Source organism: Arabidopsis lyrata (assembly GCF_000004255.2).
Source record: "Arabidopsis lyrata subsp. lyrata unplaced genomic scaffold ARALYscaffold_7, whole genome shotgun sequence".
Taxonomy (NCBI): domain Eukaryota; kingdom Viridiplantae; phylum Streptophyta; class Magnoliopsida; order Brassicales; family Brassicaceae; genus Arabidopsis; species Arabidopsis lyrata.
Genome location: NW_003302549.1, coordinates 6,603,850 through 6,631,742, shown reverse-complemented (window position 1 = coordinate 6,631,742; position 27,893 = coordinate 6,603,850). Strand labels below are relative to the sequence as shown.

The 27,893-nt window shown below is 38.3% G+C and overlaps 7 protein-coding genes and 1 long non-coding RNA gene across 13 annotated transcripts; 3 read left to right on the top strand and 5 right to left on the bottom strand.

Annotated features, from left to right (window-relative positions):
* Window positions 1-7: 7 nt before the first annotated feature.
* LOC110226442 lies at window positions 8-1,114 on the bottom strand. Its single transcript, XR_002330478.1, has 2 exons — window positions 181-1,114; window positions 8-81 (listed from the first exon to the last, which is right to left on the bottom strand). It is a non-coding gene; the product is annotated as an uncharacterized LOC110226442 (long non-coding RNA).
* An 88-nt stretch (window positions 1,115-1,202) lies between these two features.
* Window positions 1,203-3,132, top strand: LOC9303634 (fructose-bisphosphate aldolase 5, cytosolic). 3 transcript variants are annotated; one of them, XM_021017918.1, is made up of 5 exons: window positions 1,203-1,273; window positions 1,371-1,472; window positions 1,554-1,807; window positions 1,944-2,372; window positions 2,597-3,132. In XM_021017918.1, the coding sequence occupies exons 2-5, from the start codon at window positions 1,445-1,447 to the stop codon at window positions 2,960-2,962; spliced, it is 1,077 nt and encodes a 358-aa protein (XP_020873577.1). In that variant the 5' UTR covers window positions 1,203-1,273; window positions 1,371-1,444; the 3' UTR covers window positions 2,963-3,132. The 3 variants fall into 3 exon arrangements, with proteins under 3 accessions (XP_020873577.1, XP_020873578.1, XP_020873576.1); XM_021017919.1 differs by having other exon boundaries at window positions 1,213-1,307; window positions 1,410-1,472; XM_021017917.1 differs by having other exon boundaries at window positions 1,213-1,472.
* Window positions 3,133-4,581: 1,449 nt separating this feature from the next.
* On the bottom strand, window positions 4,582-8,298 carry LOC9305676 (probable LRR receptor-like serine/threonine-protein kinase At4g26540). Its single transcript, XM_002867515.2, has 2 exons — window positions 5,290-8,298; window positions 4,582-5,197 (listed from the first exon to the last, which is right to left on the bottom strand). The coding sequence occupies exons 1-2, from the start codon at window positions 8,096-8,098 to the stop codon at window positions 4,731-4,733; spliced, it is 3,276 nt and encodes a 1,091-aa protein (XP_002867561.1). The 5' UTR covers window positions 8,099-8,298; the 3' UTR covers window positions 4,582-4,730.
* A 3,722-nt stretch (window positions 8,299-12,020) lies between these two features.
* LOC110226401 (putative nuclease HARBI1) lies at window positions 12,021-13,268 on the top strand. The gene has a single exon (XM_021018096.1). The coding sequence runs from the start codon at window positions 12,117-12,119 to the stop codon at window positions 13,233-13,235; it is 1,119 nt and encodes a 372-aa protein (XP_020873755.1). The 5' UTR covers window positions 12,021-12,116; the 3' UTR covers window positions 13,236-13,268.
* A 4,215-nt stretch (window positions 13,269-17,483) lies between these two features.
* Window positions 17,484-19,285, bottom strand: LOC9303632 (protein transport protein sft2). The gene is made up of 4 exons (XM_021018070.1): window positions 18,919-19,285; window positions 18,306-18,573; window positions 18,114-18,218; window positions 17,484-17,777 (listed from the first exon to the last, which is right to left on the bottom strand). The coding sequence occupies exons 1-4, from the start codon at window positions 19,113-19,115 to the stop codon at window positions 17,667-17,669; spliced, it is 681 nt and encodes a 226-aa protein (XP_020873729.1). The 5' UTR covers window positions 19,116-19,285; the 3' UTR covers window positions 17,484-17,666.
* Window positions 19,286-19,727: 442 nt separating this feature from the next.
* Window positions 19,728-21,542, bottom strand: LOC9305675 (peptidyl-prolyl cis-trans isomerase FKBP16-1, chloroplastic). 2 transcript variants are annotated; one of them, XM_021018094.1, is made up of 8 exons: window positions 21,428-21,542; window positions 21,155-21,337; window positions 20,754-20,788; window positions 20,532-20,625; window positions 20,385-20,445; window positions 20,255-20,300; window positions 20,092-20,162; window positions 19,728-20,003 (listed from the first exon to the last, which is right to left on the bottom strand). In XM_021018094.1, the coding sequence occupies exons 1-8, from the start codon at window positions 21,475-21,477 to the stop codon at window positions 19,926-19,928; spliced, it is 618 nt and encodes a 205-aa protein (XP_020873753.1). In that variant the 5' UTR covers window positions 21,478-21,542; the 3' UTR covers window positions 19,728-19,925. The 2 variants fall into 2 exon arrangements, with proteins under 2 accessions (XP_020873753.1, XP_020873752.1); XM_021018093.1 differs by having other exon boundaries at window positions 21,155-21,340; window positions 21,428-21,537.
* A 259-nt stretch (window positions 21,543-21,801) lies between these two features.
* LOC9303631 (heat shock protein 90-2) lies at window positions 21,802-24,641 on the top strand. Its single transcript, XM_002869557.2, has 3 exons — window positions 21,802-22,034; window positions 22,388-22,529; window positions 22,618-24,641. The coding sequence occupies exons 1-3, from the start codon at window positions 21,912-21,914 to the stop codon at window positions 24,453-24,455; spliced, it is 2,103 nt and encodes a 700-aa protein (XP_002869603.1). The 5' UTR covers window positions 21,802-21,911; the 3' UTR covers window positions 24,456-24,641.
* A 387-nt stretch (window positions 24,642-25,028) lies between these two features.
* On the bottom strand, window positions 25,029-27,650 carry LOC9303630 (calcineurin B-like protein 3). Of its 3 annotated transcripts, none has more exons than XM_021018052.1 (9): window positions 27,110-27,571; window positions 26,703-26,759; window positions 26,466-26,620; window positions 26,227-26,309; window positions 26,058-26,117; window positions 25,862-25,982; window positions 25,617-25,750; window positions 25,386-25,498; window positions 25,029-25,287 (listed from the first exon to the last, which is right to left on the bottom strand). In XM_021018052.1, exons 3-9 carry the CDS (start codon window positions 26,587-26,589, stop codon window positions 25,230-25,232), a joined length of 693 nt encoding a protein of 230 aa, XP_020873711.1. In that variant the 5' UTR covers window positions 26,590-26,620; window positions 26,703-26,759; window positions 27,110-27,571; the 3' UTR covers window positions 25,029-25,229. The 3 variants fall into 3 exon arrangements, with proteins under 3 accessions (XP_020873711.1, XP_020873710.1, XP_020873712.1); XM_021018051.1 differs by having other exon boundaries at window positions 27,434-27,571; XM_021018053.1 differs by having other exon boundaries at window positions 25,033-25,287; window positions 25,862-25,970; window positions 27,434-27,650.
* Window positions 27,651-27,893: the final 243 nt, after the last annotated feature.

Genomic DNA, 27,893 nt, shown 5'->3' with positions numbered 1-27,893 from the left:
GTCAGAGTTGATTAAACTAAATTAAAAAGATTTAATTTTGATTTAGCAACCAGAAAAGCAACTGGTAAAGGTCTTCCACACCTAAATACATACAGCAATATCCATGTGAGATTCACGTTTTGAAAAGCAAAAAAAATGTTTTTATTGTACGTATAAAATTTGTTTAAGGACAATCATTACCAGATATTTTTCTCTTTGCTCTACTGCACACTGTTTGCCAATTCAACACACTTGAAGACGTGCTTAGTGACACCTGCTGAAATTGAACATGATCTTGTCCGGAAACTCAGCGGCTGAAGCTATCAACCTTCTTATAAACAAGGGCGTACTTGAGGGAAACATCATACTTCTAAACCTTATCTCAGTAAGCTAACACACACCCCTTGTGGTTACTTCTTATCCATGTTTATCCACAATAATGCAGCTGAATTGCGATATTTTTTCTTCTTTGTTCAATCAGGCACCTCAAGATGTTCATGTGGTCTGCGAAAATTCCCAAGAATAAAGATAGTGACATCTGAAATCGATAATGGATTAAGGAAGAGTTGTAATTCCTGGTATGGGAGAGTTTGGGGACCGATATTTTGGCACAGGCGATGACTAGGCCACTGTGGTCCTGCAGCATTAGTTGTCCCTTCCATGTCCTGCCTAGCAGTTTATTGATTCATTCACCATTCTATCCACAACAACGGCTACACAAACTATCAAAGGAATCACCTTCAACTTTGTTGGTTTTCCCACTTAAACCCCCTCAAGTTCTTGGGAACAGTTCTGTTTATTTATAAATGCCCAAGTGCGGGTTGATCGAACCCGGGATTCGGTGTACCATATATAATTATCCTTGGAACTCTTGATACTCCATAACAACTATTGTGTCGTGTGCCATATATAAATATCCTTGGAACCCTTGATACCCCATAATTAAGCATAATACATCACCCCCTCCTGTTGTCATCTCATGAATCCAGGTTCAAACCTAGTCTCTCTCTCCCTAGTGGGAGGTATATGGCTACTGGGCCGATGATGACAAAATGAAAAAAAAAAAAATACATTTGTCTTCATTATCCAAAATATCTCTTGTGTTTGTAAGTTTTGGTTGCACGCACACTCGTGTGGTTGAAGTGTGTGAGAGAGGTACTATACAAAACACTCTGCTTTTGTTTTGTACCTATCTCTTTCTCTTCTCCACATATCCAAGACTTTGGGGATAAAGCTGGGATCATTGGTTGCCATTTGGTAGTGTAGAAGCAATCACTCATTTGCTTTATCGGAGGTTGATAATCTTCCTCGGGCTCTCCTTCCGACACGTATGACAAATGCTAATAGTATATTCCTCGTAGATATTACCTATATATTCTCAAAAGTTGCAGGTACTTAAGGCTTTGTCTTGGCTTCCTCGTCCTCTTCAGTAAAACTCGTCTCTCTTGCACTCCAAAAAGCAACCATGTCTGCTTTTGTCGGCAAATACGCAGGTACATACACTCTTCTTGTTGTATAACTCTTCGTGTTCCAGTCTCTTCAGGTTCTCTCTTTAATGTGCTTTCTGAGTTCAGATGAGCTGATTAAGACGGCTAAGTACATTGCAACACCGGGAAAGGGCATTTTGGCGGCAGACGAGAGCACAGGAACCATCGGGAAACGATTCGCCAGCATCAATGTCGAGAACGTTGAGTCCAACCGCCAAGCTCTCCGTGAGCTCCTCTTCACTTCCCCTGGCGCTTTCCCTTGCCTCTCTGGTGTTATCCTTTTTGAGGAAACCCTCTACCAGAAAACCTCTGATGGCAAACCCTTTGTTGATCTCCTCATGGTCCGTCCCTGAAAAACCAAACTCCAGCTCTAGTCTTAATCATTGGTGTTCAAGTGTTGCAGAAGTGGAGCTCTTGATATGACTCAAATGGAACTTACGGTTTCAATTTGAATTCTGATTCTTTTTTTGGTATCAGGAGAACGGAGTTATCCCTGGAATCAAAGTGGACAAGGGTGTGGTTGATCTAGCAGGGACCAACGGCGAGACCACTACTCAGGGTCTAGATTCGCTTGGTGCACGTTGCCAGGAGTATTACAAGGCAGGAGCCCGGTTTGCAAAATGGCGTGCAGTCCTCAAGATTGGGGCCACCGAGCCAAGCGAGCTCTCTATCCAAGAGAACGCCAAGGGGCTAGCCCGCTATGCCATCATCTGCCAGGAGAACGGACTGGTCCCGATCGTCGAGCCAGAGGTACTGACCGACGGGAGCCATGACATCAAGAAATGTGCGGCGGTGACGGAGACAGTTCTTGCTGCCGTGTACAAGGCCTTGAACGACCACCATGTCCTCCTCGAAGGCACTCTGCTTAAACCGAACATGGTCACTCCCGGCTCTGACAGCCCAAAGGTAACGAAATTATTAGTGTGGGCAATCCAGTTTGTTTTTTGGTTCAGTTTTTTTTCCTATATATTCGTTTTTTTATCAAAACTGAAACCAAGAAAAATTAGTTATAATTTGATTTGGTATAAGATCGTTTGATGCAATTTTATCAAGGATTATATGCCCACTCCTTATGGAACCACAATCAAATGAATCATAGAGACTTAAATCTAAAACTATTCTTCTAACAGGTTGCACCTGAAGTGATAGCGGAATACACAGTGACTGCTCTGCGCCGCACAGTCCCACCAGCGGTTCCAGGAATCTTGTTCCTCTCAGGCGGACAGAGTGAAGAGGAAGCAACACAAAATCTGAACGCAATGAACAAGCTTGACGTATTGAAGCCATGGACGCTGACTTTCTCTTTTGGACGAGCCCTCCAACAAAGCACTCTCAAGGCTTGGGCCGGTAAGACCGAGAACTTAGCCAAAGCTCAGGCCACTTTCCTGACAAGGTGCAAGGCTAACTCGGACGCTACCCTCGGGAAATACACCGGCGGGGCTTCCGCTGACTCGGCCGCCTCTGAGAGCTTGTATGTGAAAGGATACAAGTATTAGGAGCGTTTAATACGGGTGTCACCTTTTATACGGTTTGAGTATATGTCAAATGTTTCGTGGGCGTTTAACTGTTTAAATGTTTATCGATTTGGTTTAGCGACTTTGTAATGTTCTTAAACTGTGTTGTGTTTTTGCGATGGTTTCTATAATATTTTCGCGCCATGACATAACGGCTTCGTTCAAAAGTTCGGTAGTATCCCTCAGTGGGTCCCACAAGGGAAGTCTGTCTTCTTCTTAATTACCAAAATCAAACAAAAAAAAAAAAAAAAACCCAGTGTCCGAAGGAGAGATATTTTTACTTGATAATTATAATTTTAAGAATTCCCTCAAAGTAGTTTGGTTATAAACCCTAATGTTTGCATTCTTTTCATATCATAATATTAGGGATCAGGCTAATGCTCTTACAACATAGATGGCCATGGATTAAGGCTTGTGCAACATTATCTTATCATGTGAACAAGATTGATGAAGAAACAATTACGCTTAAAATTATCGTACAAAAACAAAAAAATGGTGTTATTTTGGCTGGAAAGTCGAAGTCATTGTTATTGAGACAGCACATGTGATGAGGGCGGCTCAAGGGTCCACGTGATCCATTCGCTTCTGTCTTAAGCCTCTCTTCTTCTTCTTCTTCGTGATTTCACAAACCATTAATATTAACAAACAACCAAAACACAAAACAAAATACGAATCTTTATCGCGTGTGCCTCCAAATACTCCAGTCCCAATCGGTCATTCTTCTATAAAATAGATTATATTGAGTTGCATATATGTTAATAAACAATCCAAACAAAGATATAAACAACATTAACAAAAATGATAAAACTCACATACTCTAATCACCTTCTATCACTTAAATCAAATAGAGTCGTTATGGAATATCAACATGGTAGCTCAACTGGTCATCCAAAGATATGAAACATCAATTAAAATCCAAGATCGCAGTAACCACTCTAATTAACATTGGGGCATCACAAGCTTTAGGAAACAATAAATTCATTCAAACTTCCGTTTATCTGCTCACAGTCGAAGATCTTAAACTCACATATTTCATGTCATATTCGAGTTTTGACATGGCTTGCAAAATATACAACTTGTTTCTCGAATTACCTTCGATTATAACTAATTTATTAGCAATATAGGACAAGTGAGTAAGTATATTGGAATCGTCACATGTATTTAACAATGACTTGTTCTAATCTTTTTATCTAGAAACGGTGGACCAAAACTGAACATTTCTTTGATAATGAATAAGGTAGTTATTTATATCAAAAAGATATTTATAATCAGTTTGACAAGGAAAAAAAATTCATCCATAAATCCAATAATATATCTATATGTAATGTATACAGATATATATTCCTTAATGCTTATCCTGAAAAAACACACAAAAAATGATAGCAGAGAAAATGAAAAGGCAATTAGATGTTAACCCAAAGAACAAAAACAGAAAAGAGGGGTTAAAGATAATAGAGAACTTTTTGATTTTAGTACCAAGTATATTTTCATTTCACGACATTTTGTTCGACATTTTAATGAGATTTCTATCCCCCAAAATTGGTATGCATTCTCTTCCCATTAACTTGTTTTACGACTGTTAACGTTTTGGAAATCAAGAATACAGGAATAAATCACTAAAATCTAGTGCAACTGTAGTTGTAATTGATTATACAAAAACTTTCAAAAAATTTAAAGCTCCAATAAAAGCATATTCACACAGCTTTGTAAGCAATAGCTCAGACAGTTTACATTTTTTACTGTTTTTTTTTTAAACGGAGTCATCCGAAAACGCAAATGAACAATTAGACGAACCGTGAGAATTGATGATTTTCTCAGTCGACATTAATTGTTGTGGCTCTTTGCTTCCGCAACCACCAGTTTTGATCTTATCGGTCTCCAATCGTCCAACATCAATGTGCCTTATCTCCGTGAGCATTGCCACAACATCTTTCATCAAAGGCCGTTCGTTTGCCTTGTTGCTCACACACAGGAACGCAACCGCAAGAGTTTGAAGCATCTCGTGCATTATCGAGTCAGTCCGCCCATTGAGTCTCGAGTCAAGAAGCATGCTCGGATCTTTTTTCTCAGCCAAGTGATCTCTCACCCACTTAACCAAATGTGCACCTCCTGGTAGATCCGGATCTAACGGATGCTTTCCGGTTAAAACCTCTAACAATACCACTCCGTAACTATAAACATCACTCTTCTCGGTTATACGTTGCATCGAAGCATGTTCTGTAAAAAAAAAACAAACAAAACAAATCAAAATCAAAATTCCAAAACTCCCAACTTATAGTTACGAGTATAAAGTACTTTCTCGAGCTTACCCGGTGCCATGTAACCATATGAACCAGCCAAGGGAGGCCGATTGGTGCGTTTTGACAAATCAATTCCGGTATTTGGATAACCGGAAACGGTTCTAGCTAAACCGAAATCAGCTAAGTAGGGTTCGAAGTGAGGACCCAATAAGACATTCATAGCTTTAACGTCACCGTGTATAATTGTGGGGAGACAATCATGGTGGAGATAAGCAAGTGCATGGGCCACACCAAGAACGACGTCGTATCGAGCCTCCCAATCAACACCTCCTCCTTTTCCGGCGCCGTGAAGCCGAGAACTCAGGCTACCGTTAGGGAGATAGTCGTAGAACAGGAGTTTCAGATTCCGATTAGAGCACCAACCAAGAAGACGAACAATGTTCCTGTGACGAATCGATCCCAAAGTTTTGATCTCGGAATTAAACGCACCACTCTCTTCCTTCGACCACATTTTCTTCACCGCCAGAGACTCGCCGGAGGGAATCGTTATACGGTAAACCACACCGGAGCTTCCAGTTCCGATCACGTTTGCTGACGTCAGATTCTTAACTATGTCGTCGATGGAAAAATCGAGTTTTTGGTAAAGAGTCACTTCCCACGAATCTATTTCTTCTCCGAGGAGTTGTTTTCCGGCGGCTCGTGCCCGGACTAGAGTGTAAACCGCCAGGAGCACGAGTACGGCAGTGACGACGATGAGAATTAAAATGGTCAATTTAACGACGGAACTGTTCCGGGTCGTCGGGTCGGATCGGGTCGAAATTGCATTAGAAATGTAAAGCCCTTTGTTTGAGGCGAGATCAGAGAGTGGAAGTCTCCGGAAAAAGGGAGTATTTGGTAAATCGCCGGAGAAATCGTTGAAGGAGACGTTGAGAGAGACGAGATTTTGCAAATCCCTTAAAACGATTAAGTTTCCGGTGAGTTGGTTGTGAGAGATGTCGAGCACTCCGAGGTTTTTCAAGTCGGAGAATCTCGACGGGATTTCCCCGACGAACCCATTGCAGCTGAGATTAAGAGAGATTGCCAGAGACGGGATTTGACCCAATTCGTCTGGGATTTCACCGGAGAATGCATTTTCGCCGAGATTAAGAAGCTGTAGACTCCGACAAGTGGAGATTTGTCTAGGGATTTCGCCGGAGAATCGGTTCTTGGCGAGATTGAGCTTCGTAAGTTCTGTCAACAATCCTATTCCCGGAGGCAGAGGACCAGACAGAGAATTATCAGAAAAATCGATGAACTTCAAGCTTTTTGGGAGTGTGCCGAGCAATGAACCGGAGAGACTGTTCGAGTGAAGATCGAGAAACTCGAGGCTTTTACAACCATAGATCGCTGGAGGGATTGTCCCGACGAGACGGTTCTCACTTATATCAACAAAGTTGAGATTTTTCAGGTTCCCGATTTCCGGCGGGATACTTCCGGCGATCCTGTTTCCGTTGAGTCTCAACCGGTAAAGATTCGTACAGTTTCCAATATCCGGCGGTATGAAACCTGACAAATCATTGGAGAGAAGTAGAAGCTTCGTGAGGTTTCGTAACCCAAAAATCTCTTTTGGGATAGAACCAGAGAGACTGTTGTAAGAGAGATCGATGGCTTGAAGCTCACGACACTGGGAGAGACTCTGTGGGATGCTTCCGGTTAACTTGTTCTGCCACGCGAAGAACATCGTTAAGCTTCTTAGGTTACTCATCAATGACGGAATCTCTCCGGAAATAAGGTTATTGTCGATCTCTAAATGCGTAAGCTTCGTGCAATTCGCTAGCTCTTCAGGGATTGTTCCTGAGATCTGGTTTACACTCAGCTGAAGCTCTTGTAGATTCTCAAGTTTTCCAAAGCTTCTCGGGATGTTCCCGGTGAGAAGATTTTCGGATAAATCGATAAGCCAGAGTTCGGGACAGTTCCCGAGCTCTGAAGGCATTTTCCCAACAAGATTGTTCTGCCATAAGAGTAGACTTTGCAGCTTCTTTAAACCTCCAATGGTGTTAGGAATCGATCCGGAGATCGAGTTCTGGTACAAGTAGAGGTTTTGGAGCTCCGTACAGTATCCAATCTCATCCGGAATTGGACCAGACAACAGTGACGTATATATTGCTATTGTCTGAACACGTTTCAAGTTTCCTATCGACGCCGGAAGTCTACCGGAGAGACTAGTCTCAGCGAGACCAAGCATTACAAGATTCTCGCAGTTACCTATCTCCCAAGGTAGCTCACCTCTTAGATTCTTGTTCCCACCAGCACGAAAGACTTGTAGATTCTTGAGCTCTCCGATACTCCTCGGGATCTCTCCGGATAGCTTGTTATCGAAAAGCATAAGCTCTAGGAGACCCGAAAGATTCCCAATCTCCATCGGAATCCGACCTTCGAGATTGTTAGTGTTCAAAGACAGAGTCTTGAGTTTCTTGAGCCTGAAGATTTCCACAGGGATATCGCCTGAGAGAGAATTATCCGATAAATCGAGTAATTCAAGCTCAATAAAGTCTCCTATCTCCTTGGGGATTACTCCGGTAAGATTGAGTGAAGATAAAGTGAGGGAAGTAAGAGACTTGAGGCTCCGGAGACTAGTCACCGGCAGAGAACCTTGCAAGTCCATGCCTTTGAGTTGTATCTCCGAAACTTCACCTCTACGGTTACATTTTACGCCGACCCAGTTGCAGGGAGATGTGTCGGCGACGTGCCAGGAGGAAAAAGCGTCGCCGGAGATGTTCAGTTGAGACTTCCATGCCAAAAGAGCTTGACCTTGTTCGTCGAGAGAGAAGAAACAGGGAATGAAGAAGAAACAGAGTAGGGATAAGAAGAAGGAGAGTCTGTAGATATTTGGTGGCATCGGAGAAGACGAAGATGAGGAAGAAGAATGATAGAAGTGCGTTGGGATTGTAAAGCGAAGAACCAATCCATTGATTTTGGTTTTATTTTGTTTATAGGAAATATATAAATAAACACAGAGCAGAGAGAAGTAGCAAAGGAAGGTTTTTGATCCCAAAAAAGTAGTGCATATTATTTTAATCTTTTGTTTTTGATTTTTGTTAAATAATAAATATAAAAGCATTTTTTGTCACGGAAAATCACAATCTAATGTATTGAGACTAGGCAGATTTTTTTTTTAAAATAACGATAACTATTTCACCCCAAACATTCTTTATAAATTTTGAAATGTTACTCAAATTTGGATTTGACAAAACTAAAATATAGGTTTCAAGGAATTGAACTACCTTGTGTAGATCAAAACTTTTTCTTTTAGGAAAAACATATTATGGCCGACCACCACGATTTTGCAAGTAAGAAAATAATCAAATATTAAAAGTCTGCAACAAAAATAATATGTTATAATTTATATGAAAATCGAAATCTGAGAATCGAGAATGACATGTCACAACAATAGCCCTCTTAGACCATACGCAGTGGACTAATTCTCCGGGTGTAAGTCGTCGAGTGTTAGAATAAAAAAAGGGAAAAAAAATGCAAATGTTGGCTTAGATCCGAAACTCGGGTGTTAAGTTACAATCGGGTGTACCGATGACGTGGCAGTGTCTGGTTGGGGGAGAATTTTTGTAATTACTGAATTAATTTCATTTGGGAAAAAAGGGGTTCTAGTGTTTGGTCTCTGTTCTCTCTCGAGACCCAATCTTCAACCGAGAAAGCGACGGCCGATTTCAGTCCGATTTCTAGCCGTTTTCCGACTAAACAACCCCAAAATCGATCTCTTCTCTTTGATTTATTCCTTCTCTGCTTTGAATTTGTAAGAATCTGTTCTAAAAAACCCCAAATCGCCTCGTCTCCTCTGTGTCTCATCTCCTCCTCTGTCTCTGGCGAAATACATTAGGTAATTCTTCATCAAATTTGAAGCTGATTCCGACCAAACTACCCGAAAATCGATCTCTATTCGACGATTCAAGCATTCCATGCTTTCAATTACTAAGAATCTGTTCCAAAAAACCCCAAATCCTTTCGTCTCCTCTGGGTCTCATCGCGTCCTCTGTCTCCGGCGATACACATTAGGTAAATCGTCATCAACTTTGTGTTATAAATAGCATTTGGTTGTTGAATCCGAAGAGCTGTTGCTTTTGTTATGATTAGTGAGGTAGTGATGAAGAAATATAGGAGACGAAATGATTTTCTTATGAGAATTTCGGGTTTGAGATGTAATGTAAACTGATATGTTTCATGATATCTGTTTTAGGGTAGATTAAAGTTATATTTTGTAGATTATGTGAATAGAGTATGTCGGGTTTGCAAAATTTTTGGTTCATCAAGTTTTGATTCAGTTATATTTCTCTGTTAGTGAACCTGAACTTTGATTTTGCTTTCTTTCTGAGGTTGCTAGGTGAGTTAAGCAGGGAAACTTTAATCTGGAAAGCAACAACTACTACCACGACTAACTGAAAACAAAAAAGGTATGTCTAAGACTCCATTTAGTTAATGCAATAGACAACTAGTAGTTGGACCAGCTGGTGTAAATGTTTGCAGTGGTTCTTTGTGTGGTTTCTGTGATATGAGTGGTAATGGTCTTGTTTCAGTTTCTGTCATAACTGAAAAGTTAACCATTTATACTTTTAATTGAATGAATCTGGTTTGTGGTACTTGGTAGCTGAGTTGGTGTAAATTGTATTTACACCTGATTTGACTTTGGTAGTTGATAGTTACCTAAACACTTACTACTAAACCACTTCTCCTTTTAAACAATCTTCTAATTATCTCTTCTTTGCACATTATTCTTTCCAAACCAATCTGTTTTACCATCTTCCATCTCTTCTTTCATCTCTTTTCTTTAGTGATTGATATGGATTCACATAATGGTCCATACAATCAGTCTCCCGGTTCCTATGTTAGCCTTCAAAACTTTCCTTATCATTCATTTTCTCTTGCTGGAGCTTCAGAAATCCCTTCTTTTAGTTCACAGCCGTCTCTTGTGCCAAGTCACCCTGAAATCCTTTCATTTAGTTCTGAACCGGCTCATGCTCAAACTCAACCTGAAGAATCAGCACTTGACCGTAGGGCTAAAAGGCTATGGTCAAACCCAGATGACTTGGTCCTCATCAGTGGGTGGCTTAACACATCGAAGGATGTTATTGTAGGCAATGACCAAAGGTCAGGAACCTTTTGGAGGCGTATAACTGAGTACTATGCTTCAAGTGACCATGTACGCAAAGGAGCTGAGCCAAGAGACAGTGACAGTTGTAAGCAAAGGTGGGGCAAAATAAGTCGAGATGTGAGCAAGTTCTGCGGAGCATATGCTTTTGCATTGGACGCGAAAGCTAGTGGTCAAAATGATAATGACATTCTGCAGTTGGCTCACCAAACCTACTCAAAAAACAACAACAAGAAGAAGTTCACGCTTGAGCATGCCTGGACAGTTCTAAGATATGAACCTAAATGGTGTAGTTGGATTGATATGAATCCTACTAGCAAGACAACCAGCAACAAAAGAAAGGCTGATGATGCTTCACCATCTGTTGGATCTACTATAGGTGAGGAAGTGAGTAGGCCTCCGGGTATTAAAGCAATGAAGAAATTGAGGAAGAAGGGTAAAGAGAAGGCTGCACCACCTGCAGAGGATAACAAAATCTTGGAGGCCAAGCAGAAGGATATGGAGCTAAAGAAACAGCTCCAACAGATGTCCCTTCTTGACACACTGATTGCCAAGAAGGAAACACTTGATGAAGAGGAAATAGCTCTTAAGAAGAAGCTAATTGCTGAAGTTTACAATTCTCTTTAGATTTCAAGTTTATTTATGCACTATTTCCTGTTTTAATGATGTATGAATCAAGATCAATTTGTGTTGTTTTAATGATGTATGAATCAATATCTATGTTTTATTAACTAAGTTTGTACCTTCTGTGTTTGCTGTTTTAAACCAAGTTCTCTATATGAATCAATTTCTTATGTCTTTGTCTTGTTTTAAGTAAGTATTCAGAAAACATATGTCTTGTATTATCACATATCTAACTTGTTTTCCCATGTGTTTTTGGTTTCAGGTTGAAGAAGACATGGGTTTAGTCTCGGATCATATCTATCTATGAGAAATTAAGAATAACATTTGACCTCTAACTTAGATAAATAGAACATTTGTTCTAACTATGTGAATCATGCGATTAATAATTATCCCAACCAAGACCAACATTATAATTTTATACTTTTTCTGTTTCTAAATGATGTATTTTTTAGAATTTTTACATATTTTAAGAAAAATATTATAATTGATTATAAATACGTTATTTTTTGTAATTTACAATCATTTAAGTTCGGACAATTTAATCCATGTAAGATTAATATTTTGTATGGCATCAATCGTACAACTTCTCTAGATCATATCTATCTATGTTTTCCCATGTGTTTTCCCGAAACCAATCATTTTGGTGTTTTGTATCACGGGTATACTTGAGTTTTTGTATTACATAAATTCACGTTGGATTTTTGTGTCACGGTTTAACTTGTCGCAATTGATAAAGAAGTCACGGGTTACCAAAATATCAAATAATTGACACAACACTTCATTTCCTATATATATGTATGTCTTTCCTTTGACGATCGCACAGACAATTCTCTCACAAACCCATTCCCTTATCTTCTTTATATTTCAAGTTGATTATATCCAAAAAAACAAGTATCTCGTCCTAAAATTCAAGTGTCTCCTACGAACACTCTTTCTTTTTTTTTTTTCGGTTTTTATGGCATCTTCTTCAAATAATTTTCATTATCATTATGACTCTCATAATGATGAATTTGACCAATATCTTCAAGAACAATTCGATAATCTATGTGATACTACTGAAGAGGATATTCCGGTCGAAAGGGATAAACGTACATACATCGATAGAAATCGGGAAGAAGGGCACAAGCAGTTGATGGCCGATTATTTCTGTGATAATCCGAGGTACACGGAGACGCTATTTCGCAGACGATTTCGAATGAACAAGTCCTTGTTCTTGCGTATTGTCAATCGTCTCACTGAAGAAGTTATGTATTTTAAACCAAAAAAAGATGCAACCTTCCGAGATGGGTTATCACCGCTACAAAAATGTACTGCAGCAATTCGACTATTAGCATATGGGTGTTCGGCAGACTCAATTGACGAGTATGTACGACTTGGTGAAACGACGGCTCGGGAATGTTTATTACATTTTGTTGTCGGAATAGTTGACTTGTTCGGCACTGAATACCTACGACGACCCACACTAGAGGATCTTCAAAGGTTACTCTTTATTGGAGAACACCGCGGTTTTCCAGGGATGGTTGGAAGCATCGACTGTATGCATTGGAGGTGGAAGAATTGCCCAACCGCTTTGAAAGGAATGTATTCAAGAGGAACCGGAAAACCAACAATTGTTTTGGAGGCGGTAGCTTCACAAGATCTCTGGATATGGCACGCGTTTTTTGGAGCGCCAGGTACTTGTAACGATTTAAATGTTCTTGATCAATCCCCAGTATTTAATGACATTATTCACGGTCGAGCTCCTGAAGTGAGCTACTATGTCAACGGAAGGGAGTATAATTTGGCTTACTATCTTACGGATGGGATTTATCCCGAGTGGGCGACATTTGTTAAATCCATCCCAGGACCACAACACCCCAAACATAGATTGTTTGCAAAACGTCAAGAAGGTGCACGGAAAGATGTTGAACGTGCATTTGGAGTCCTGCAAGCTAGATTCGCCATGATTAAAAATCCAGCTCTTTTATGGAAGAAAGGTAAATTAGCATACATTATGAGAGCATGTCTCATACTCCATAATATGATTGTCGAAAATGAACGACATTCATACACTCTCGAAGAAGAATTAGACCAAGGAGAAGAAACGGAAACCATCCCCGTTTTTAAAGGTTCAGTCAATATGCCTACCAATCTCGACGGTTTTGGTGATAGTCACACAAGAATTCGTGATCGACAAGCACATCACCAATTAAAAGAGGATTTGATTGAGCATTTATGGGCTAAATTTGGACATCTTCCAAATGATGATTAAAGTTTTTAAATTTTGTATTAATTAAATAAAATGTTTGTGTGTTTTAAGTACATGTTTGTTTGTTTTTATGTTTAAAATTTAATTGTTATTTTTAATTTAAAAAAAATGTTTTATGAATTACTTAATTATATTATTAAACTATTACTAAGAAACAGGTTCTACCTATAACACCAAGTTTCTAAACTTCAACTCTTACATTATTTTATTAATAAAACTCCACTAACACACACCCATCCACTTTTACCATTGTGGATAACACCAAGTTTCTAAACTTCAACCCTTACATTATTTTATTAATAAAACTCCACTAACACACACTCATCCACTTTTACCATTGTGGATGCCCTTACAGTGGCACCAACTTTCATGGTTTTGAGACCGACATGTCAAATAGCCATCTTTTACGTTGCTATATTTAAATTGCCTTCACGATATTTGCATGATTTTGTAGAAATTTCACTCAAATCCATTAATTAGAGAGCATCGTGTTCGTATCATGATCTTATAACATGTGAGCGACAAGTGTTCTTCACTCCGATAAAAGGTTGCGATCATATATAGGTCTTGTTCCATGTGTGCCAGTTTTACCATTAAACTATATCAAATTGATACGAAAGGTTTAATCACATTCAAACAGTTTTTTTTTTTTAAGAGTTAGACCGAGCATTACAATTTTTTCTTCTTTAAATAACTAATCTTTACATCATAAGTACTATTTACATACATTTTTTTTAAAAAAAAGCGTTAATTATAATGAAAATAGTATTCCCCAAATATGGCTGCAAACATTCACCACGAACAAGAAACAAAACTTGTGGATCTTAGAAGCGGCACGATGAACTTTAATGCTTCTTTTTGGTTTAATAATGTGTTAAAGTGTTCAACGAATTCTTAACACATTAAACGCACCGATCATTTTAACCAATTAAAGCCACGATAAAAAGTGTTTCTGTTCAGTAGTTAACCAGAATTCAGAAGTGGGTAAATAATGGTTAAATTTTAATTATTTATCAGCATAAGAGATAAAATAAAGAATACAGGTCATCTACTTTGGGTCTTTGATAATACCATTTTTTTTTTTAACAAATGTCTTTGATGTATCATAAACTAATAAAGTTGAAGTAAAACATGGAATCTTAGAGAGTGAAATTGCACATGCAAGCTAGGAATTTTTGTGACTGATTAATTAAAGAAATAATTAGTTTACAACCATGTCCCTTGCTCATCTTGTCGGTCTTTAATTTTCAAAGGATTTTTATTTTTCAAAATTGCCATCTAATTAAAATGAGTTATATATATACATATGAAACAGACTTGAAAAGGAAATCAGATTTGGACATAATAATAAAAAAAATAGAAATAATTTAAAATTTAGGGTAACGGGTCGAACAAATTATAAAAAGATCGAACACGGCAACTTAAGGCACATGACATATAGAGGTCATGTGCATGTGAATAAATAAAAAGTCGTTCCCTACAATATTAATTGAATATTTAATTATGGTTACTCTAATTGCCTTAACATTCACTTAAAACTGGGATTATACAACATCTATTTTTCTCAAGCAGCCGTATCGTCGGCCCATATATATTTACAACGACTTTCTCTCACGTTGATCCTAAACGTTAAACAAATCAAAAACAAAATTATGGTTTCTGGTTTCGTTTTCGTTTGTATGGTTTAACTGAGTAAAATCGATAGAAGTCGTTGTTATATGTACACAATTATTAAAAAGGATATGATAAAATCAACTAAATACAGCAAATAATATATGATAAAGAGAGAAATGAATGGTAATGGTCCATGGTAGGGAGAAAAAAGAAAAGAACAAAAACTAACAAACAAGAAGGAAGTAAAGAGAACAAAAGGTGCAGAAGAGAAAAGACAAAGCACCTCCAACTGTACTTCTGCCAAATCAGTGAAACATTTCTTTCACAAATCTTATTATGATTATCGGTTATTAATGGTCCCTCTCTTTGTTGGGTGACAACACCCTTCCATCCGAACATTATTCCTAAATTCTCTACACCAATTATCATTTATATAACTACTACTATATGATTACATAGGTCAACATCGATGAGTATCTAATAGTGAAAGTTAACGTTACAAAACACTTTAGACAGTGGTTGGATATGAAACTTCACGTTAAGACATTTGTGTATGAAAAAATAGTTTATGGGTGGGTACTCTTTATTAGTACAGAAGATGAAATATTTGTTATAACGTATGAAAATCTGATGAGGAGACTAATTAAAAGTGTAAAATAACAAGGAAAAGTTTTAGTGCGGATAATTGACGAAGACAATGTAACAAGATCTAGATCTAATCACGATTCAATTAGGTCAGAGATCTCATCACATGAGAGAGAGGGAGAGAGTACATAGAAAAGTGGTTAATTAAGCTTTGTTAATTAAGTGGCTTGATCGATCTGCTCTAAGTAAGTGAGAATAATTAATTAAGGGTGTTGGATCCAATCTAGAATATTAGTATGATATGGGTTAATTATTTCTATAGTAGACGGTTTTGTCTGTATACTTTTCAATCCGATTTAACTTGTTTTGTCTACTAAAAGAAATGGTCCCTTGTGGTGGGAATTTAGCGGCAGAAGCAGTCCAAGTATGTATTGGCAGTAGTGCAGAAGTGTGAACAGAAGTGGGCATTTCATCCAAAACTATCTATATGTGTTTTGTATGTCTCTTGATCCAGTGAATTCTAAATTTAATGTGTAAATATTGTGTATATAGATGAATTTAATCTTTTGCTTTTGCCTGGTTTCAATAGATCGAATTTGGTTTTAACTTTAAATATTGCATTATCATATCCCCATGCAATGATCAATACCGACAATTGCAAATATATTTTCAATGTTTTAGTTAATCTTTACTAATATATTAAGCTTTGTTTTCCAACTTTCCGCTTGAATTTCTCCTTTTTTCTTTTTCTTTTAGATTTTTGCCTAACCATGAACTTTTTTTATTAAGACCTCAGCCTTTTAAAAGACCTTTTCTAGTTCTTTTAATTTAAATGTTGCACGACTGCACGGATTTGTATATGTGAGAAAGAGAAAGCGATATGATATAGTACTAACATTTGAAGTGCTGATTAAAACAATAATGTTGTCTTTTTAACTAACACAAATTCTTAGTGGAGAAGATGAGCTTTTCCTTTCAACTAATATATATTTTCTCTCTCTCAAAAGTTTAGTTTTCAAATAAATAGCAGAAACAATACGTGTAGTGTAAGGTGTACATTAGAGGTCAAATGTTCCTGCTCCATTGTTTCCGTATTTTCAGGAATTGGGTTTCCCGCTCACTAAGCATTATACCCCAACACCAAGATAAACAAATAGATCAAGAATTATAGTAGTATTATTTTCTTACCACTATCGCACACCAAAACAAACAAACAAACACTTGAAAATTTTCGTTTTCAAGTGGAAGTTTCTTTAGCATTCTTATCAAAGACATTTCGCGTGATATATGTAGAGGCAGAGCCTTTGGTTGTGGTTCAATGTGATACGACTAAAAAACTTCTATCGTAAACATGATAAGAGTAGAAACATATGTCATGGATCTTTGGACAGGTAAAAGTAAAACAGTCCGTTGTGAAACAACCATGTGCCATTGAATGATAAAATTCATTATTTGTCATATAATAAAAAAAAAAAAAAAAGTTATAGATGAAAAAATTTCAAATTTTCCATTTGACTTTGATTATCGTACGTCGATGTGTTACCACTCAATTTTTTTTTCCGAGTATTGCATGTTATTGATAAAAATAAATAATGATCAATACATAATTATGCATCATTGATAATCTTTTACTAAAGATAGTCCTAAACACACTGCTTTTGACTGATGGTCCCAGTTTAAAGAGCCAAACAATCTTTTATCGGGCATTATTACTGGGCCAACCAAAATTTATGTTGCATATATTTGCTCAGCAGTAATAAAGTAGAGCAACATACACACGTCTTATTGATATTGTGAGCACTTGATGATCTTCATCGGGATAATCTAATCTAAATTTCTTTTGCAAGACAATTTGTTACTGCCTAGACCCCTAGGGTTTCACATTGTCACCTATCAGAATTTAGCTAACACATTTTGGGAAACGAATCAGTCAAAACACCAGTCTGCTTGGGAACCAGGAAACTCATTTTGACATTTCTTGGTTTATTTATGATTGTATTATGGATTTTTTTTCGTTTTGGTTTCGGAAATCACCAGCAACTAAAAAAGAAGTACGAAAAAGATAGTGATAACATCACTTGGGTTCTTCATTAAACATTTCCTTCACGATCATTTGTCTTTTCGGGGGTTTTCATTCAAATCTATGTTAAAGAGTATACCAAAAACGCTCTGACATCTTTCTTTGTACACCAACAAGTAAAGTATTGTTCCCTCTCCCAGATTGGCTGTGAAAGCTCATCTCCCGAAAACTCTTAACGCCGATGAGGTGAGAGCAGAACTGAGGAACCTCATGCCGGATGATCCACCAGGGAAGTAGGATATACAGTAATAAACCAGTGCAAGAACCTGTCCATTAGCACAAAAAGAAACAGATTCCAGAAATTATGAGATTCAGTAGAATGCGCGGATTTTGCAAGCACAATTTCTTAAACCTATACAAGTATATTTTCTACAGTCAAAATAGATAACGAGCGGAGAACCAGATATGTATCACCACTTGTTCGAGAGTCTAATGTTTGTCGCTAAACAGTGGAGATGAGGGGAATTACTATATGATCTTAAATACTTTGGTGAAGTTCAATCTTGTTTTACACTTGCTATAGGAATATCTCATTTTGAAAAACTTAAAACTCAGAAAATAAAGGGAATATCCAAAGGGTTGGAAGATGAAATGTTTAGTACCTGTAACACAGAGAAGAGCACCGAGAGAATGTAGCTGTGGAGAACCATCGATACATATATGGTACCAACCATGGTGGCAATGAAACCTAGGGTTGAAGGAAGCCTCTGGAGAAGTAGACAAATATTAAAAAGAGAGGAAGGAATTCACTCTTGGTTTTAAGGCATGACACACTATATAACAGTGTAACATACCTCCATCGATGACATGTGTGCGAGCTGGTTTTTTGGGCCACGAAGTGCGAAGAAGGATCCAATGATAAATCCACATCCAAGGGTGAAACAAATGGCAAATTTCTGTGGCATAAGCACCATAACTGGAAGAAACATTGTGAAGGCAATGAAGATGAAGAAAACACCACTTGCGAGAAGTAAACCGAAATACATGAGCGCTTTTCCTGAAGGCATACTGCTGGTTGCTGACTGCAGGCTCCCCGGGATATCTCTAACTCCCTTTGAAACCCTGTAGTCATCAAATTCAGGTACATTGCAAAATTTAACAGAAGAACAAGAATTCCATCAGAGAAACAAAGGAAGACTCCTGATAACAACTAAACATATGAATAACTCATCAGACTTGTTCACTAACTCTAAATCCATTGGTATGCAAAACTCATAAATGAATCTCTCAAGCTATCACATATCACAATCAACAAAGTAATGTAAATCTCAATTGGCTCAGATTCACTTATCACTACCACCAAAAATCCTCGTCTTCTCAGATTCAGTCACGAAATAAACACCCTGAGGTGACTAATTGCATTATAAAACCCCGAATTTTGGGGGAAGGAGATAGATGATGACTTACACACTGAAGGTGCCCGAAACAGTGTCATTGGCAGATCTAACGGCGGATTCGATATCAAAACCGAAGCTTCCGCTACTTTCCTCGAAATCTCTAGAGGCTGCGTAAGAATTCCAATCCGCGAGCAGAGATGAACCCGATTGCTGCTGCTGCTGATCTCCGCTGCTACTCCCGCCCATCGAAAACCATCCTTGTGACATATTGTTTTTTTAACTTGGTTTCGAAATCTTCAGGGGAAGCAAGCAGTGAAAGACCAGAAAGCCGGCGATCGGAGATTTTTCGTGGACGTTTAATAAGGTTTCCAGTAAACGCCGCAGCTAAAAAAATACTTACTCGGGAAGAAGAAGAGAACCGATGCTACGTCGATAGAAGTGAACGGCGTCGTTTCTTAAGTAACTTAGCTTTGCCATTTTTTTCCGAGTAAAACGAGTGATTTTCCAAAAAAATCAATGTAGACCAAAAATACTACTCCCTCCGTTCAGTGTTTTAGGTTTGTTCCACAAAGATTGATTTTCTAGCTTTTTATTTTATTTTTTATTAATTGATATTAACAAATCGTAGATTTCAAGACGTAATGATTACAAATAATAAACTGTTTTAGATTACTATTGGTTCTTACATTATTAAAAATATTTAATAAAAGGAAAAAATTATTAAATGATTAAATCATGATTGTTTCTTAATATATGTATAAACTCTAAAACATCAAAATTTTCAGGAATAGAGGGAGTACAATCTTTCTTTATGTAAAACTTTCCAAAAAATCACCAAAAAAAAAAAACTTTCCTAAACATTTCGAGTGAATTTTAAAAAGATTTTTAAATAGTTTGTGGTATTTTTTAAAACTACAATACAGTATTTGTGTTTACAACTGGTAAATTCCCTATTAACCCGTCTTATAGCAGAACTCATAAGACAGTTCCATGTAGTTGTTGTTACAGATTTACAATAGAAATTAAACTAGCTCACGGCCAAAATACTTCATTAACAACAGTGACAGAAGAAAAATATCATAATACTTTCAAGAGCTGGATTTCAAAGACCAGAGGCTCGTTCGCATGCGATAGAAGGCTGCGTCGTGGTCCAAACTGCATCCACAAACACATGAGAGATCATTTAGAGACATACATATGTAGCAAGTTCATCTTGAAGGATGAAGAGTAAAGATCTGTGCACCTCCTCGGGGATTGGCTTCAATGTCTCGTTTATGTACCCTACTGATGGAGGTATCAGTGCTCTTCGCTTCCCTGCATCAGGAAAAGAGCGTTATGTTCGAATCATTAGAAACAGGAGATTCATCGAAACACCAGAAGCTTGTTTGTCTATCTCATGTTTTTACCCCCGGCTTTCATGCCCACCAAGACTTCCTTCAAGCCCTCAATTACCTGTCATGCCAAGTAAATTGTTAGTACGGACAATGATTGGATCGCTACGTTATATGTAAAGTTTTGAGTGCAAAATCAAAGTACGTCATTTTCATCAAGAATAAGTTTGACAGGAGAGTTTTCACCACTGAATTGGTCCACCGTGCTGAATCAAAAAACGATGAGAGTTCAAGGATCAAATTTGAGTCAAAGAAACTATCAAGTCATCTGACTTTTCGCATGAAAGCTCACCTATGAACGAAATATCCATTTGCACGCCGACACACATAGTTTAGTTCGACCAGGTCCCCTTCATGAGCTTCTCGTCCTTCCCCTTCAATTATCTCTAAAACAAGACTTCTATGAGTAACAAATAAAACTAACAATATTACAAGTTTTTGAATGTTTCAAATTAATTCATAGTTGTTATCATAAGAAGGAACAACAGACAGAATGCTAGCGAAAGAATAGTACCTTGAAACCTCACGCCACTCGGGAGCTTCAAAGTCCTGCACTCTTCGATCGCCAACCAAAATAAAATAAAAAAAACTAGGATGAGGAACTAACTCCATGCAACAATTAGAACAATCAAAATAAGCTCGAAGAAGCTTTCCCATATCCCCCACTTCTTCTTTGTGTACATGGCATATCAATGCAATAATCAAGCACATTAAACAGGAAGCCATAAAATATTGCAATTCATAATCTAATAGAAGATTATTTTGAATAGCAGACCAGAAATATAATCACAAAATCAACACAATTTTTTTTTTCTTCTACAGATTTTCCTCAATTCCAGCGTCTACAATGATAATCAGCAATAAAAATCCAAACCAAAGAGAGTTATAGATAGCTCAGAGAAGGGCCAATTTTACCTGATAACTTGAGGTTCCTTCATTTGAGGAACCGGCGCCGCTAAACCAGGAAAATCCAGAAGCGTCAAGACCGAACCAAACCCAACGAGCTGCATAAACATCCTTCTGGGTACATGTACGGCCGAAACCGAAGATAATCCAACACGACTAATCCCAGAAACGCCGTTCCTAGATTTTCCCACGCTGCTAAAGAAAAAAAGTCAATCTCCAGCGACATAACTCTCAAATCGACGGAAAACAAAAAGACGAGTTTTCGAAGTTTACGAATCAAACCTTAAGGCCATGGATGATCCAATGAAACGATGAGAAATCTCCATAGCCATCGCCGTCGTCGTCAATAGTCTTCTTCTTTGGATAGTGGATAAGAAAAAGAGTGAGAGATGATTATCTACGGAGGCACCCACCGTTAAACTTGCTGGACCTGTGGGACCCACACTGAATTTTGTTGTGAAATATACGCGCGTGAGGATTTACATTTTTCCTTTTTTCCTTTTGTTAAATTCAATTTTCCTCTTTCTTTTTTTTTTTTTTTTTTTTTTTGTTTTGTTTTGTTAAATACACATAAATTTCTTTATTCCAGTGCTGGTGGAAGGATCTAGAAACCCTACGAGTACCCACTATATAAACCTTGTTCCTCCTTCACTAAGCAGCCTCGCTCTTTTTCAATCTAAAGAGAAAACAAAAAACCCTAAGTTTCGTCGATTTTCCTTTGCTTCTTCGACTTCCCAATCGTTAAAAGAAAAACTCCGGGATCGTGATGTCGGACGTAGAGACGTTTGCCTTCCAGGCTGAGATCAATCAGCTTCTCTCCCTTATCATCAATACTTTCTACAGCAACAAGGAGATCTTCCTTCGTGAGCTCATCAGTAACTCTTCCGATGTGCGTCCCTCTATCTCTCTTATGTTACTTGTTTGTCCTGTGTCGTTTGTCGCTTTAGTTTAGAAATCTCATGTAGAGAGACTAGGTGTGTTTATGTGAGAGGATTTACGTTATCAATCTGTTGCCGTTGAGGTAGATTGTTGAGTATTTAGGATTAAGAACCTGTAGTATTAGGGATCTTGTGTATATTCAGAAATCAAGTGTTTCTGGTTGTTAATTGCTAATCGAAGTTTTAAGTCTAGCTTCTGTTTGACTTTATGTTACGTGAGTCTTGAGCTGCTTAAATTTTGTTTGAATCTGTTTTGTTTTCTCTATGGAAAACTAACTAATATTCTCTTGTTTCTGGTGAATAGGCTTTGGACAAGATTAGGTTTGAGTCTTTGACTGACAAGAGCAAGCTCGATGGTCAGCCTGAACTCTTCATTCACATCATCCCGGACAAGACCAACAACACCTTGACCATTATCGACAGTGGTATTGGGATGACCAAGGCTGGTAAGTTTTGTTATCGGCGGTAGTAGTTCTCTTTTCTTTTGTTCTCTTATTGTATTTATGCTTATGCGTTACCTTTTCCTTTGTTCAGATTTGGTCAACAACCTGGGTACAATTGCCAGGTCTGGCACCAAGGAGTTCATGGAGGCTTTGGCTGCTGGTGCCGATGTCAGTATGATTGGACAGTTTGGTGTTGGTTTCTACTCTGCTTACTTGGTTGCTGAGAAGGTTGTTGTCGTCACAAAGCACAATGATGATGAGCAGTATGTTTGGGAGTCCCAGGCCGGAGGATCTTTCACTGTCACCAGGGATACCTCTGGTGAGGTCCTTGGTAGGGGTACCAAGATGACCCTTTACCTCAAGGAAGACCAGTTGGAATACCTTGAAGAGCGACGTCTTAAGGATTTGGTCAAGAAGCACTCTGAGTTCATCAGCTACCCGATCTCTCTTTGGGTTGAGAAGACCATTGAGAAGGAGATCTCAGATGATGAAGAAGAGGAAGAGAAGAAAGACGAGGAAGGAAAGGTTGAGGAAGTAGATGAGGAGAAAGAAAAGGAGGAGAAGAAAAAGAAGAAGATCAAGGAGGTGTCTCATGAGTTTGATCTTATGAACAAGCAGAAGCCTATTTGGATGAGGAAGCCCGAGGAGATCAACAAGGAGGAATACGCTGCCTTCTACAAGAGTCTCAGCAATGACTGGGAGGAGCATTTGGCTGTCAAGCACTTCTCTGTTGAGGGACAGCTTGAGTTCAAGGCTGTTCTGTTTGTTCCCAAGAGGGCCCCATTTGACCTCTTTGACACCAAGAAGAAGCCCAACAACATCAAGCTCTATGTCCGTCGTGTCTTCATCATGGACAACTGTGAAGAGATCATTCCTGAATACCTTGGATTTGTGAAAGGTATTGTTGACTCAGAGGACCTTCCCCTCAACATCTCCAGAGAAACTCTTCAGCAGAACAAGATCCTTAAGGTTATCCGCAAGAACCTTGTCAAGAAGTGCATCGAGCTCTTCTTCGAGATTGCTGAGAACAAAGAAGACTACAACAAGTTTTACGAGGCTTTCTCCAAGAACTTGAAGTTGGGTATCCACGAGGACTCTCAGAACAGGACCAAGATTGCTGAGTTGCTCCGATACCACTCCACCAAGAGTGGAGATGAGTTGACCAGTCTTAAGGACTACGTGACCAGGATGAAAGAAGGACAGAATGACATCTACTACATCACTGGTGAGAGCAAGAAGGCTGTTGAGAACTCACCCTTCCTTGAGAAGCTCAAGAAGAAGGGATATGAAGTCCTTTACATGGTTGATGCCATTGATGAGTACGCCATTGGTCAGCTCAAGGAGTTTGAGGGAAAGAAACTTGTCTCTGCCACCAAGGAAGGTTTGAAACTCGAGGAAACAGAGGACGAGAAGAAAAAGAAGGAAGAGCTCAAGGAGAAGTTCGAGGGTCTGTGCAAGGTGATCAAGGATGTCTTGGGAGACAAGGTTGAGAAGGTCATTGTCTCTGACCGTGTTGTTGACTCACCCTGCTGTCTTGTCACCGGCGAGTACGGCTGGACTGCCAACATGGAGAGAATCATGAAGGCTCAGGCCTTGAGAGATAGCAGCATGGCTGGGTACATGTCTAGCAAGAAGACAATGGAAATCAACCCAGAGAACTCGATCATGGATGAGTTGAGGAAGAGAGCTGATGCAGACAAGAACGACAAGTCAGTCAAGGATCTTGTCCTCCTCCTCTTCGAGACTGCTCTTCTCACCTCTGGTTTCAGCCTTGATGAGCCCAACACCTTCGGAAGCAGAATCCACAGGATGCTTAAGCTCGGACTCAGCATTGACGATGATGCGGGTGAGACTGAAGCTGATGCTGACATGCCACCACTTGAAGATGACGCGGAGGCAGAAGGAAGCAAGATGGAAGAGGTCGACTAAGCCCCGTAGTTTAAGCTGGCGCCATCGACTCCTTTCTCTTTCTCTATCACCAGTTTATCTTTTGGCTATTTTGACTAGTATTTTTCTGGTTTTTTCTCTCGGTCTCGTGAACTTGGTTTTTTAATGTGACGTTTATCATGTCTGCGATGCAATAGATTCCTTTGGAAGAGTACTAGACGTTTATCATTTTATGGGCTTACGTTTATCTTTGCTCTTCTATTTACTGGGCCTCATGGCTAATACCACAACATAAATAAAATAGTAATACCCAATGAATCAATTGAAAACTAATAAACTAGAAATACATAATCCAGTTACCAAACAGACAAATAAAAATAATTACAAACAAGTCGAAGCTCTCTCGTGTACTATTTATGCGGTGGTATTAGATATTAGGGCAATTTTCACAAATATTACAAAAATAGGTTTTGTTATAAAATTTAGCACATAATTTTCAATTTTTCAAAAATAGTACAAATTTATTATTAAAAAGATTAATATAAATATTTAATTGACGTTTTAGGTGATAAATATTTAATAGGAATCATGTTTCAAGATTAGACATTAGTAGTATATCTACAGATGCGAGGAGAAAAACATCAACCAAAATCAGGAGCAGAAAAAATACAGATTTGTTTTCTTTTCTTTTTTCACACAAGTAACAACAAAATCTTGAAAATGTTCAGAGAGAATGAAACAAATAAACATGATACATAATCAGAAAACAAACACAATTCCCAAATTGTCTCCTCTGCAAATATGCTATTGTTTTTCTCAGGTATCTTCCACCTGCGAGTGGAACACAAAGCTTGGAAATGTAGTTGTGATATCCCTGCACGCAATATGAGAGTTCGGTGTTAAATACGTGACAAAGAAAAATTGGAAGTTGCATTGCCTAAACCTCGGATTAGTCTTGCTTTAGGAACTCACTTAAGATACTGGAGAGTCATGTTCTTTAGAAGGGAAGGATGCCTGAGAACAAGGGTCCTCCACTCTTCCTTATCGATCCTCCCGTCATGTTTTGTGTCAGCTTCCTCAAATGTCTGTCAAAGATGAAACTTAGAAACCACTCTTTACTTTATTTTCAACTGCCATCATGAGTTGGCTATACTACAGTGGATCAAGAGTATACTATCGAGCAGGGAAAGGAAGGAACCACACCTTGTCGATTATACTCTCTATGATTTCGTCTGACAGGTTCATGCCGGACTCAGCAAGAGTAGCCACCACCATTTGCTTCACCTCCTGCCTCTCGATGAAACCTTGCTGCTTAAGATCATATAGCTGAAACGAAACTGCAACACAATGTTCCCGGTAACTATTAATGGATTATATGTAGCATGTGAACATCAGATCATTTGTTATAGACGGTTTCTAGGATCAACTTTTTAAGATCAGAGACGTACAGTCAATCTTGTCTTCTATGGGAGCATTTGGATGAAAGACAGAGAGAGCACGCGCAAACTCCTCAAACCCTAGTATTCCATTATGCTTTGTGTCGAACAAATCGAATACCTGTGATTGGTACTGTCAAGTTATCTTTCAAAAAGGATCTTGGCAAATGGATAACAAAGTATTTTTGATTTAAAAAGAAAAACATACCCGGTCTGCAAACAAGCTCTCTTTTTTATTTGTCTTGAACAAGGCTAACTGAAACTCTTCCTGAACAACAGGACACGTCAAGGAAAATCAGAAAAGGCTGTGCAAAAGAAGTAGCAATATGTGAGGAGTATAAGTGAGTGGCATAACAGACATATAAGTCCTACATTACCTTGTTTATTAGCCCATCATCAATCACAGCACTGCTGATTTTCTTAAATAGCTCATAGAGAGCTTCTATTTCACTCACGCTAACTGCACCCAAACGATTCGACGTTCAAAATACAGAAAGAAAGATTTGCATTCCTCTTAACAGAGAGCATCAACTAGAGGAATAGCGAGCCTTTGAATCATCATATAACTGAACAAAAAAGAGTGCAAAAAAAGATGGAAAAGAAGCAGAGAGCATACAAACTGTCTCTCTGGCAAGCAGTTCAGGGTCTCCAAGGCCTCCAGATTGTTTGTAAATATCGATATCAAAACACCGGAAGAAAGAGGAGCATACATGCTTGAAACCGTCTATGCACTGCGACATGATATCTCTTGTAAATCAAAACTCCCCATGCCTGTTAAATAACAAAAATATAAGAAACTTTCGAACAACTTGAAAGAAACTAAAGACCTATACATATGAACAAGATAAAGTACCTTTTAACCATTTCCTGGTTCGTCAAAAAGGCAATTCTTTGTACACCTTAAAAAAATCTGCGATGGGAAGGAAATGAGATATAATCATTTATTAGCTCATCAAATTGCAAAACAGATAAAGAAGATTTGACAGGAGCAAACAAGATTCATCATTCTCAGATCTGAAGTAAACTAAAGCACCAGATACTATGAAACTCAAAAAAAGAAAAGAGTCATATCTTAAACTTTATGCATTAATCTAAACTCCAGATTCATTTCCAGATTAACCAATGTATTCATGGAATAGGCAAAACCCAAATCTAAGAAACAGCCCCAAAATATACATGAAGTAGAATAAATTTTAGGAATCAGAAATGCATCATGAAGAACGAGATAGAACTATCCAGACGAAATCAATCGTCAGAAACCTGAATCTAATCGCGAAATGAATCACACAAGTGATTACGCTAAGGAGAAACGACGCATATGAGAAAAAGGCGATCCAGCGAGTTTTAGATTCCAAATCGTTCGGATTCAGAGATACAACAACTCAGAGAAACGAGATGAATCTCGTTGGTAATCAGCTCATGGATCTATAAGCTTGCGAAGAAATTAGTTGCTTGATTCTCAATCTCAAATTTTAATTTGTTTTCCCATCGCGATTTTCCCGGAATATACACACGAGATTACGAGGAAGCGACCGACCGAGGAATCGTAGATAAAGGAGAAAATAGAAGAAGAAAAAGCCTTACGCCACGGAGGATAAGAGCCTTCCTTGCGGCGGCTCCGGCGGTTGAAGGTGACGATGTTTGCGGTGGATAACGCGAAAAAAGCTCTTATTGGGTAAGTGAGAGAAAAAGGTAGACACGATTTTCTATTAGCAGAATGAATATGGAAACTAAGAAAAATACCAAATTATTTTTGTTTGTTGGCATTTTTACACTTTTTTAATCAAAAATTAAATAACTTTGTTTATTTACTCGATGTTGATACAGTTGTAAATAATTACATTCACTTTCACACGTCGTCGTCTAGTGGAGCATGTGTCCATTATGCGCTGTATCTAACGCCGTCGTTTCAATAATACGACGCCGTGTCGTGTGATCTGATTCTGACTGTTGCTTGGTTTGGTCTGATTTGTGGTCTTTGGTTTTGAATTCGGATTAAATTGTCTTTGGAAAAATGTTATAGCAAAATCCAGTATAAGATTTT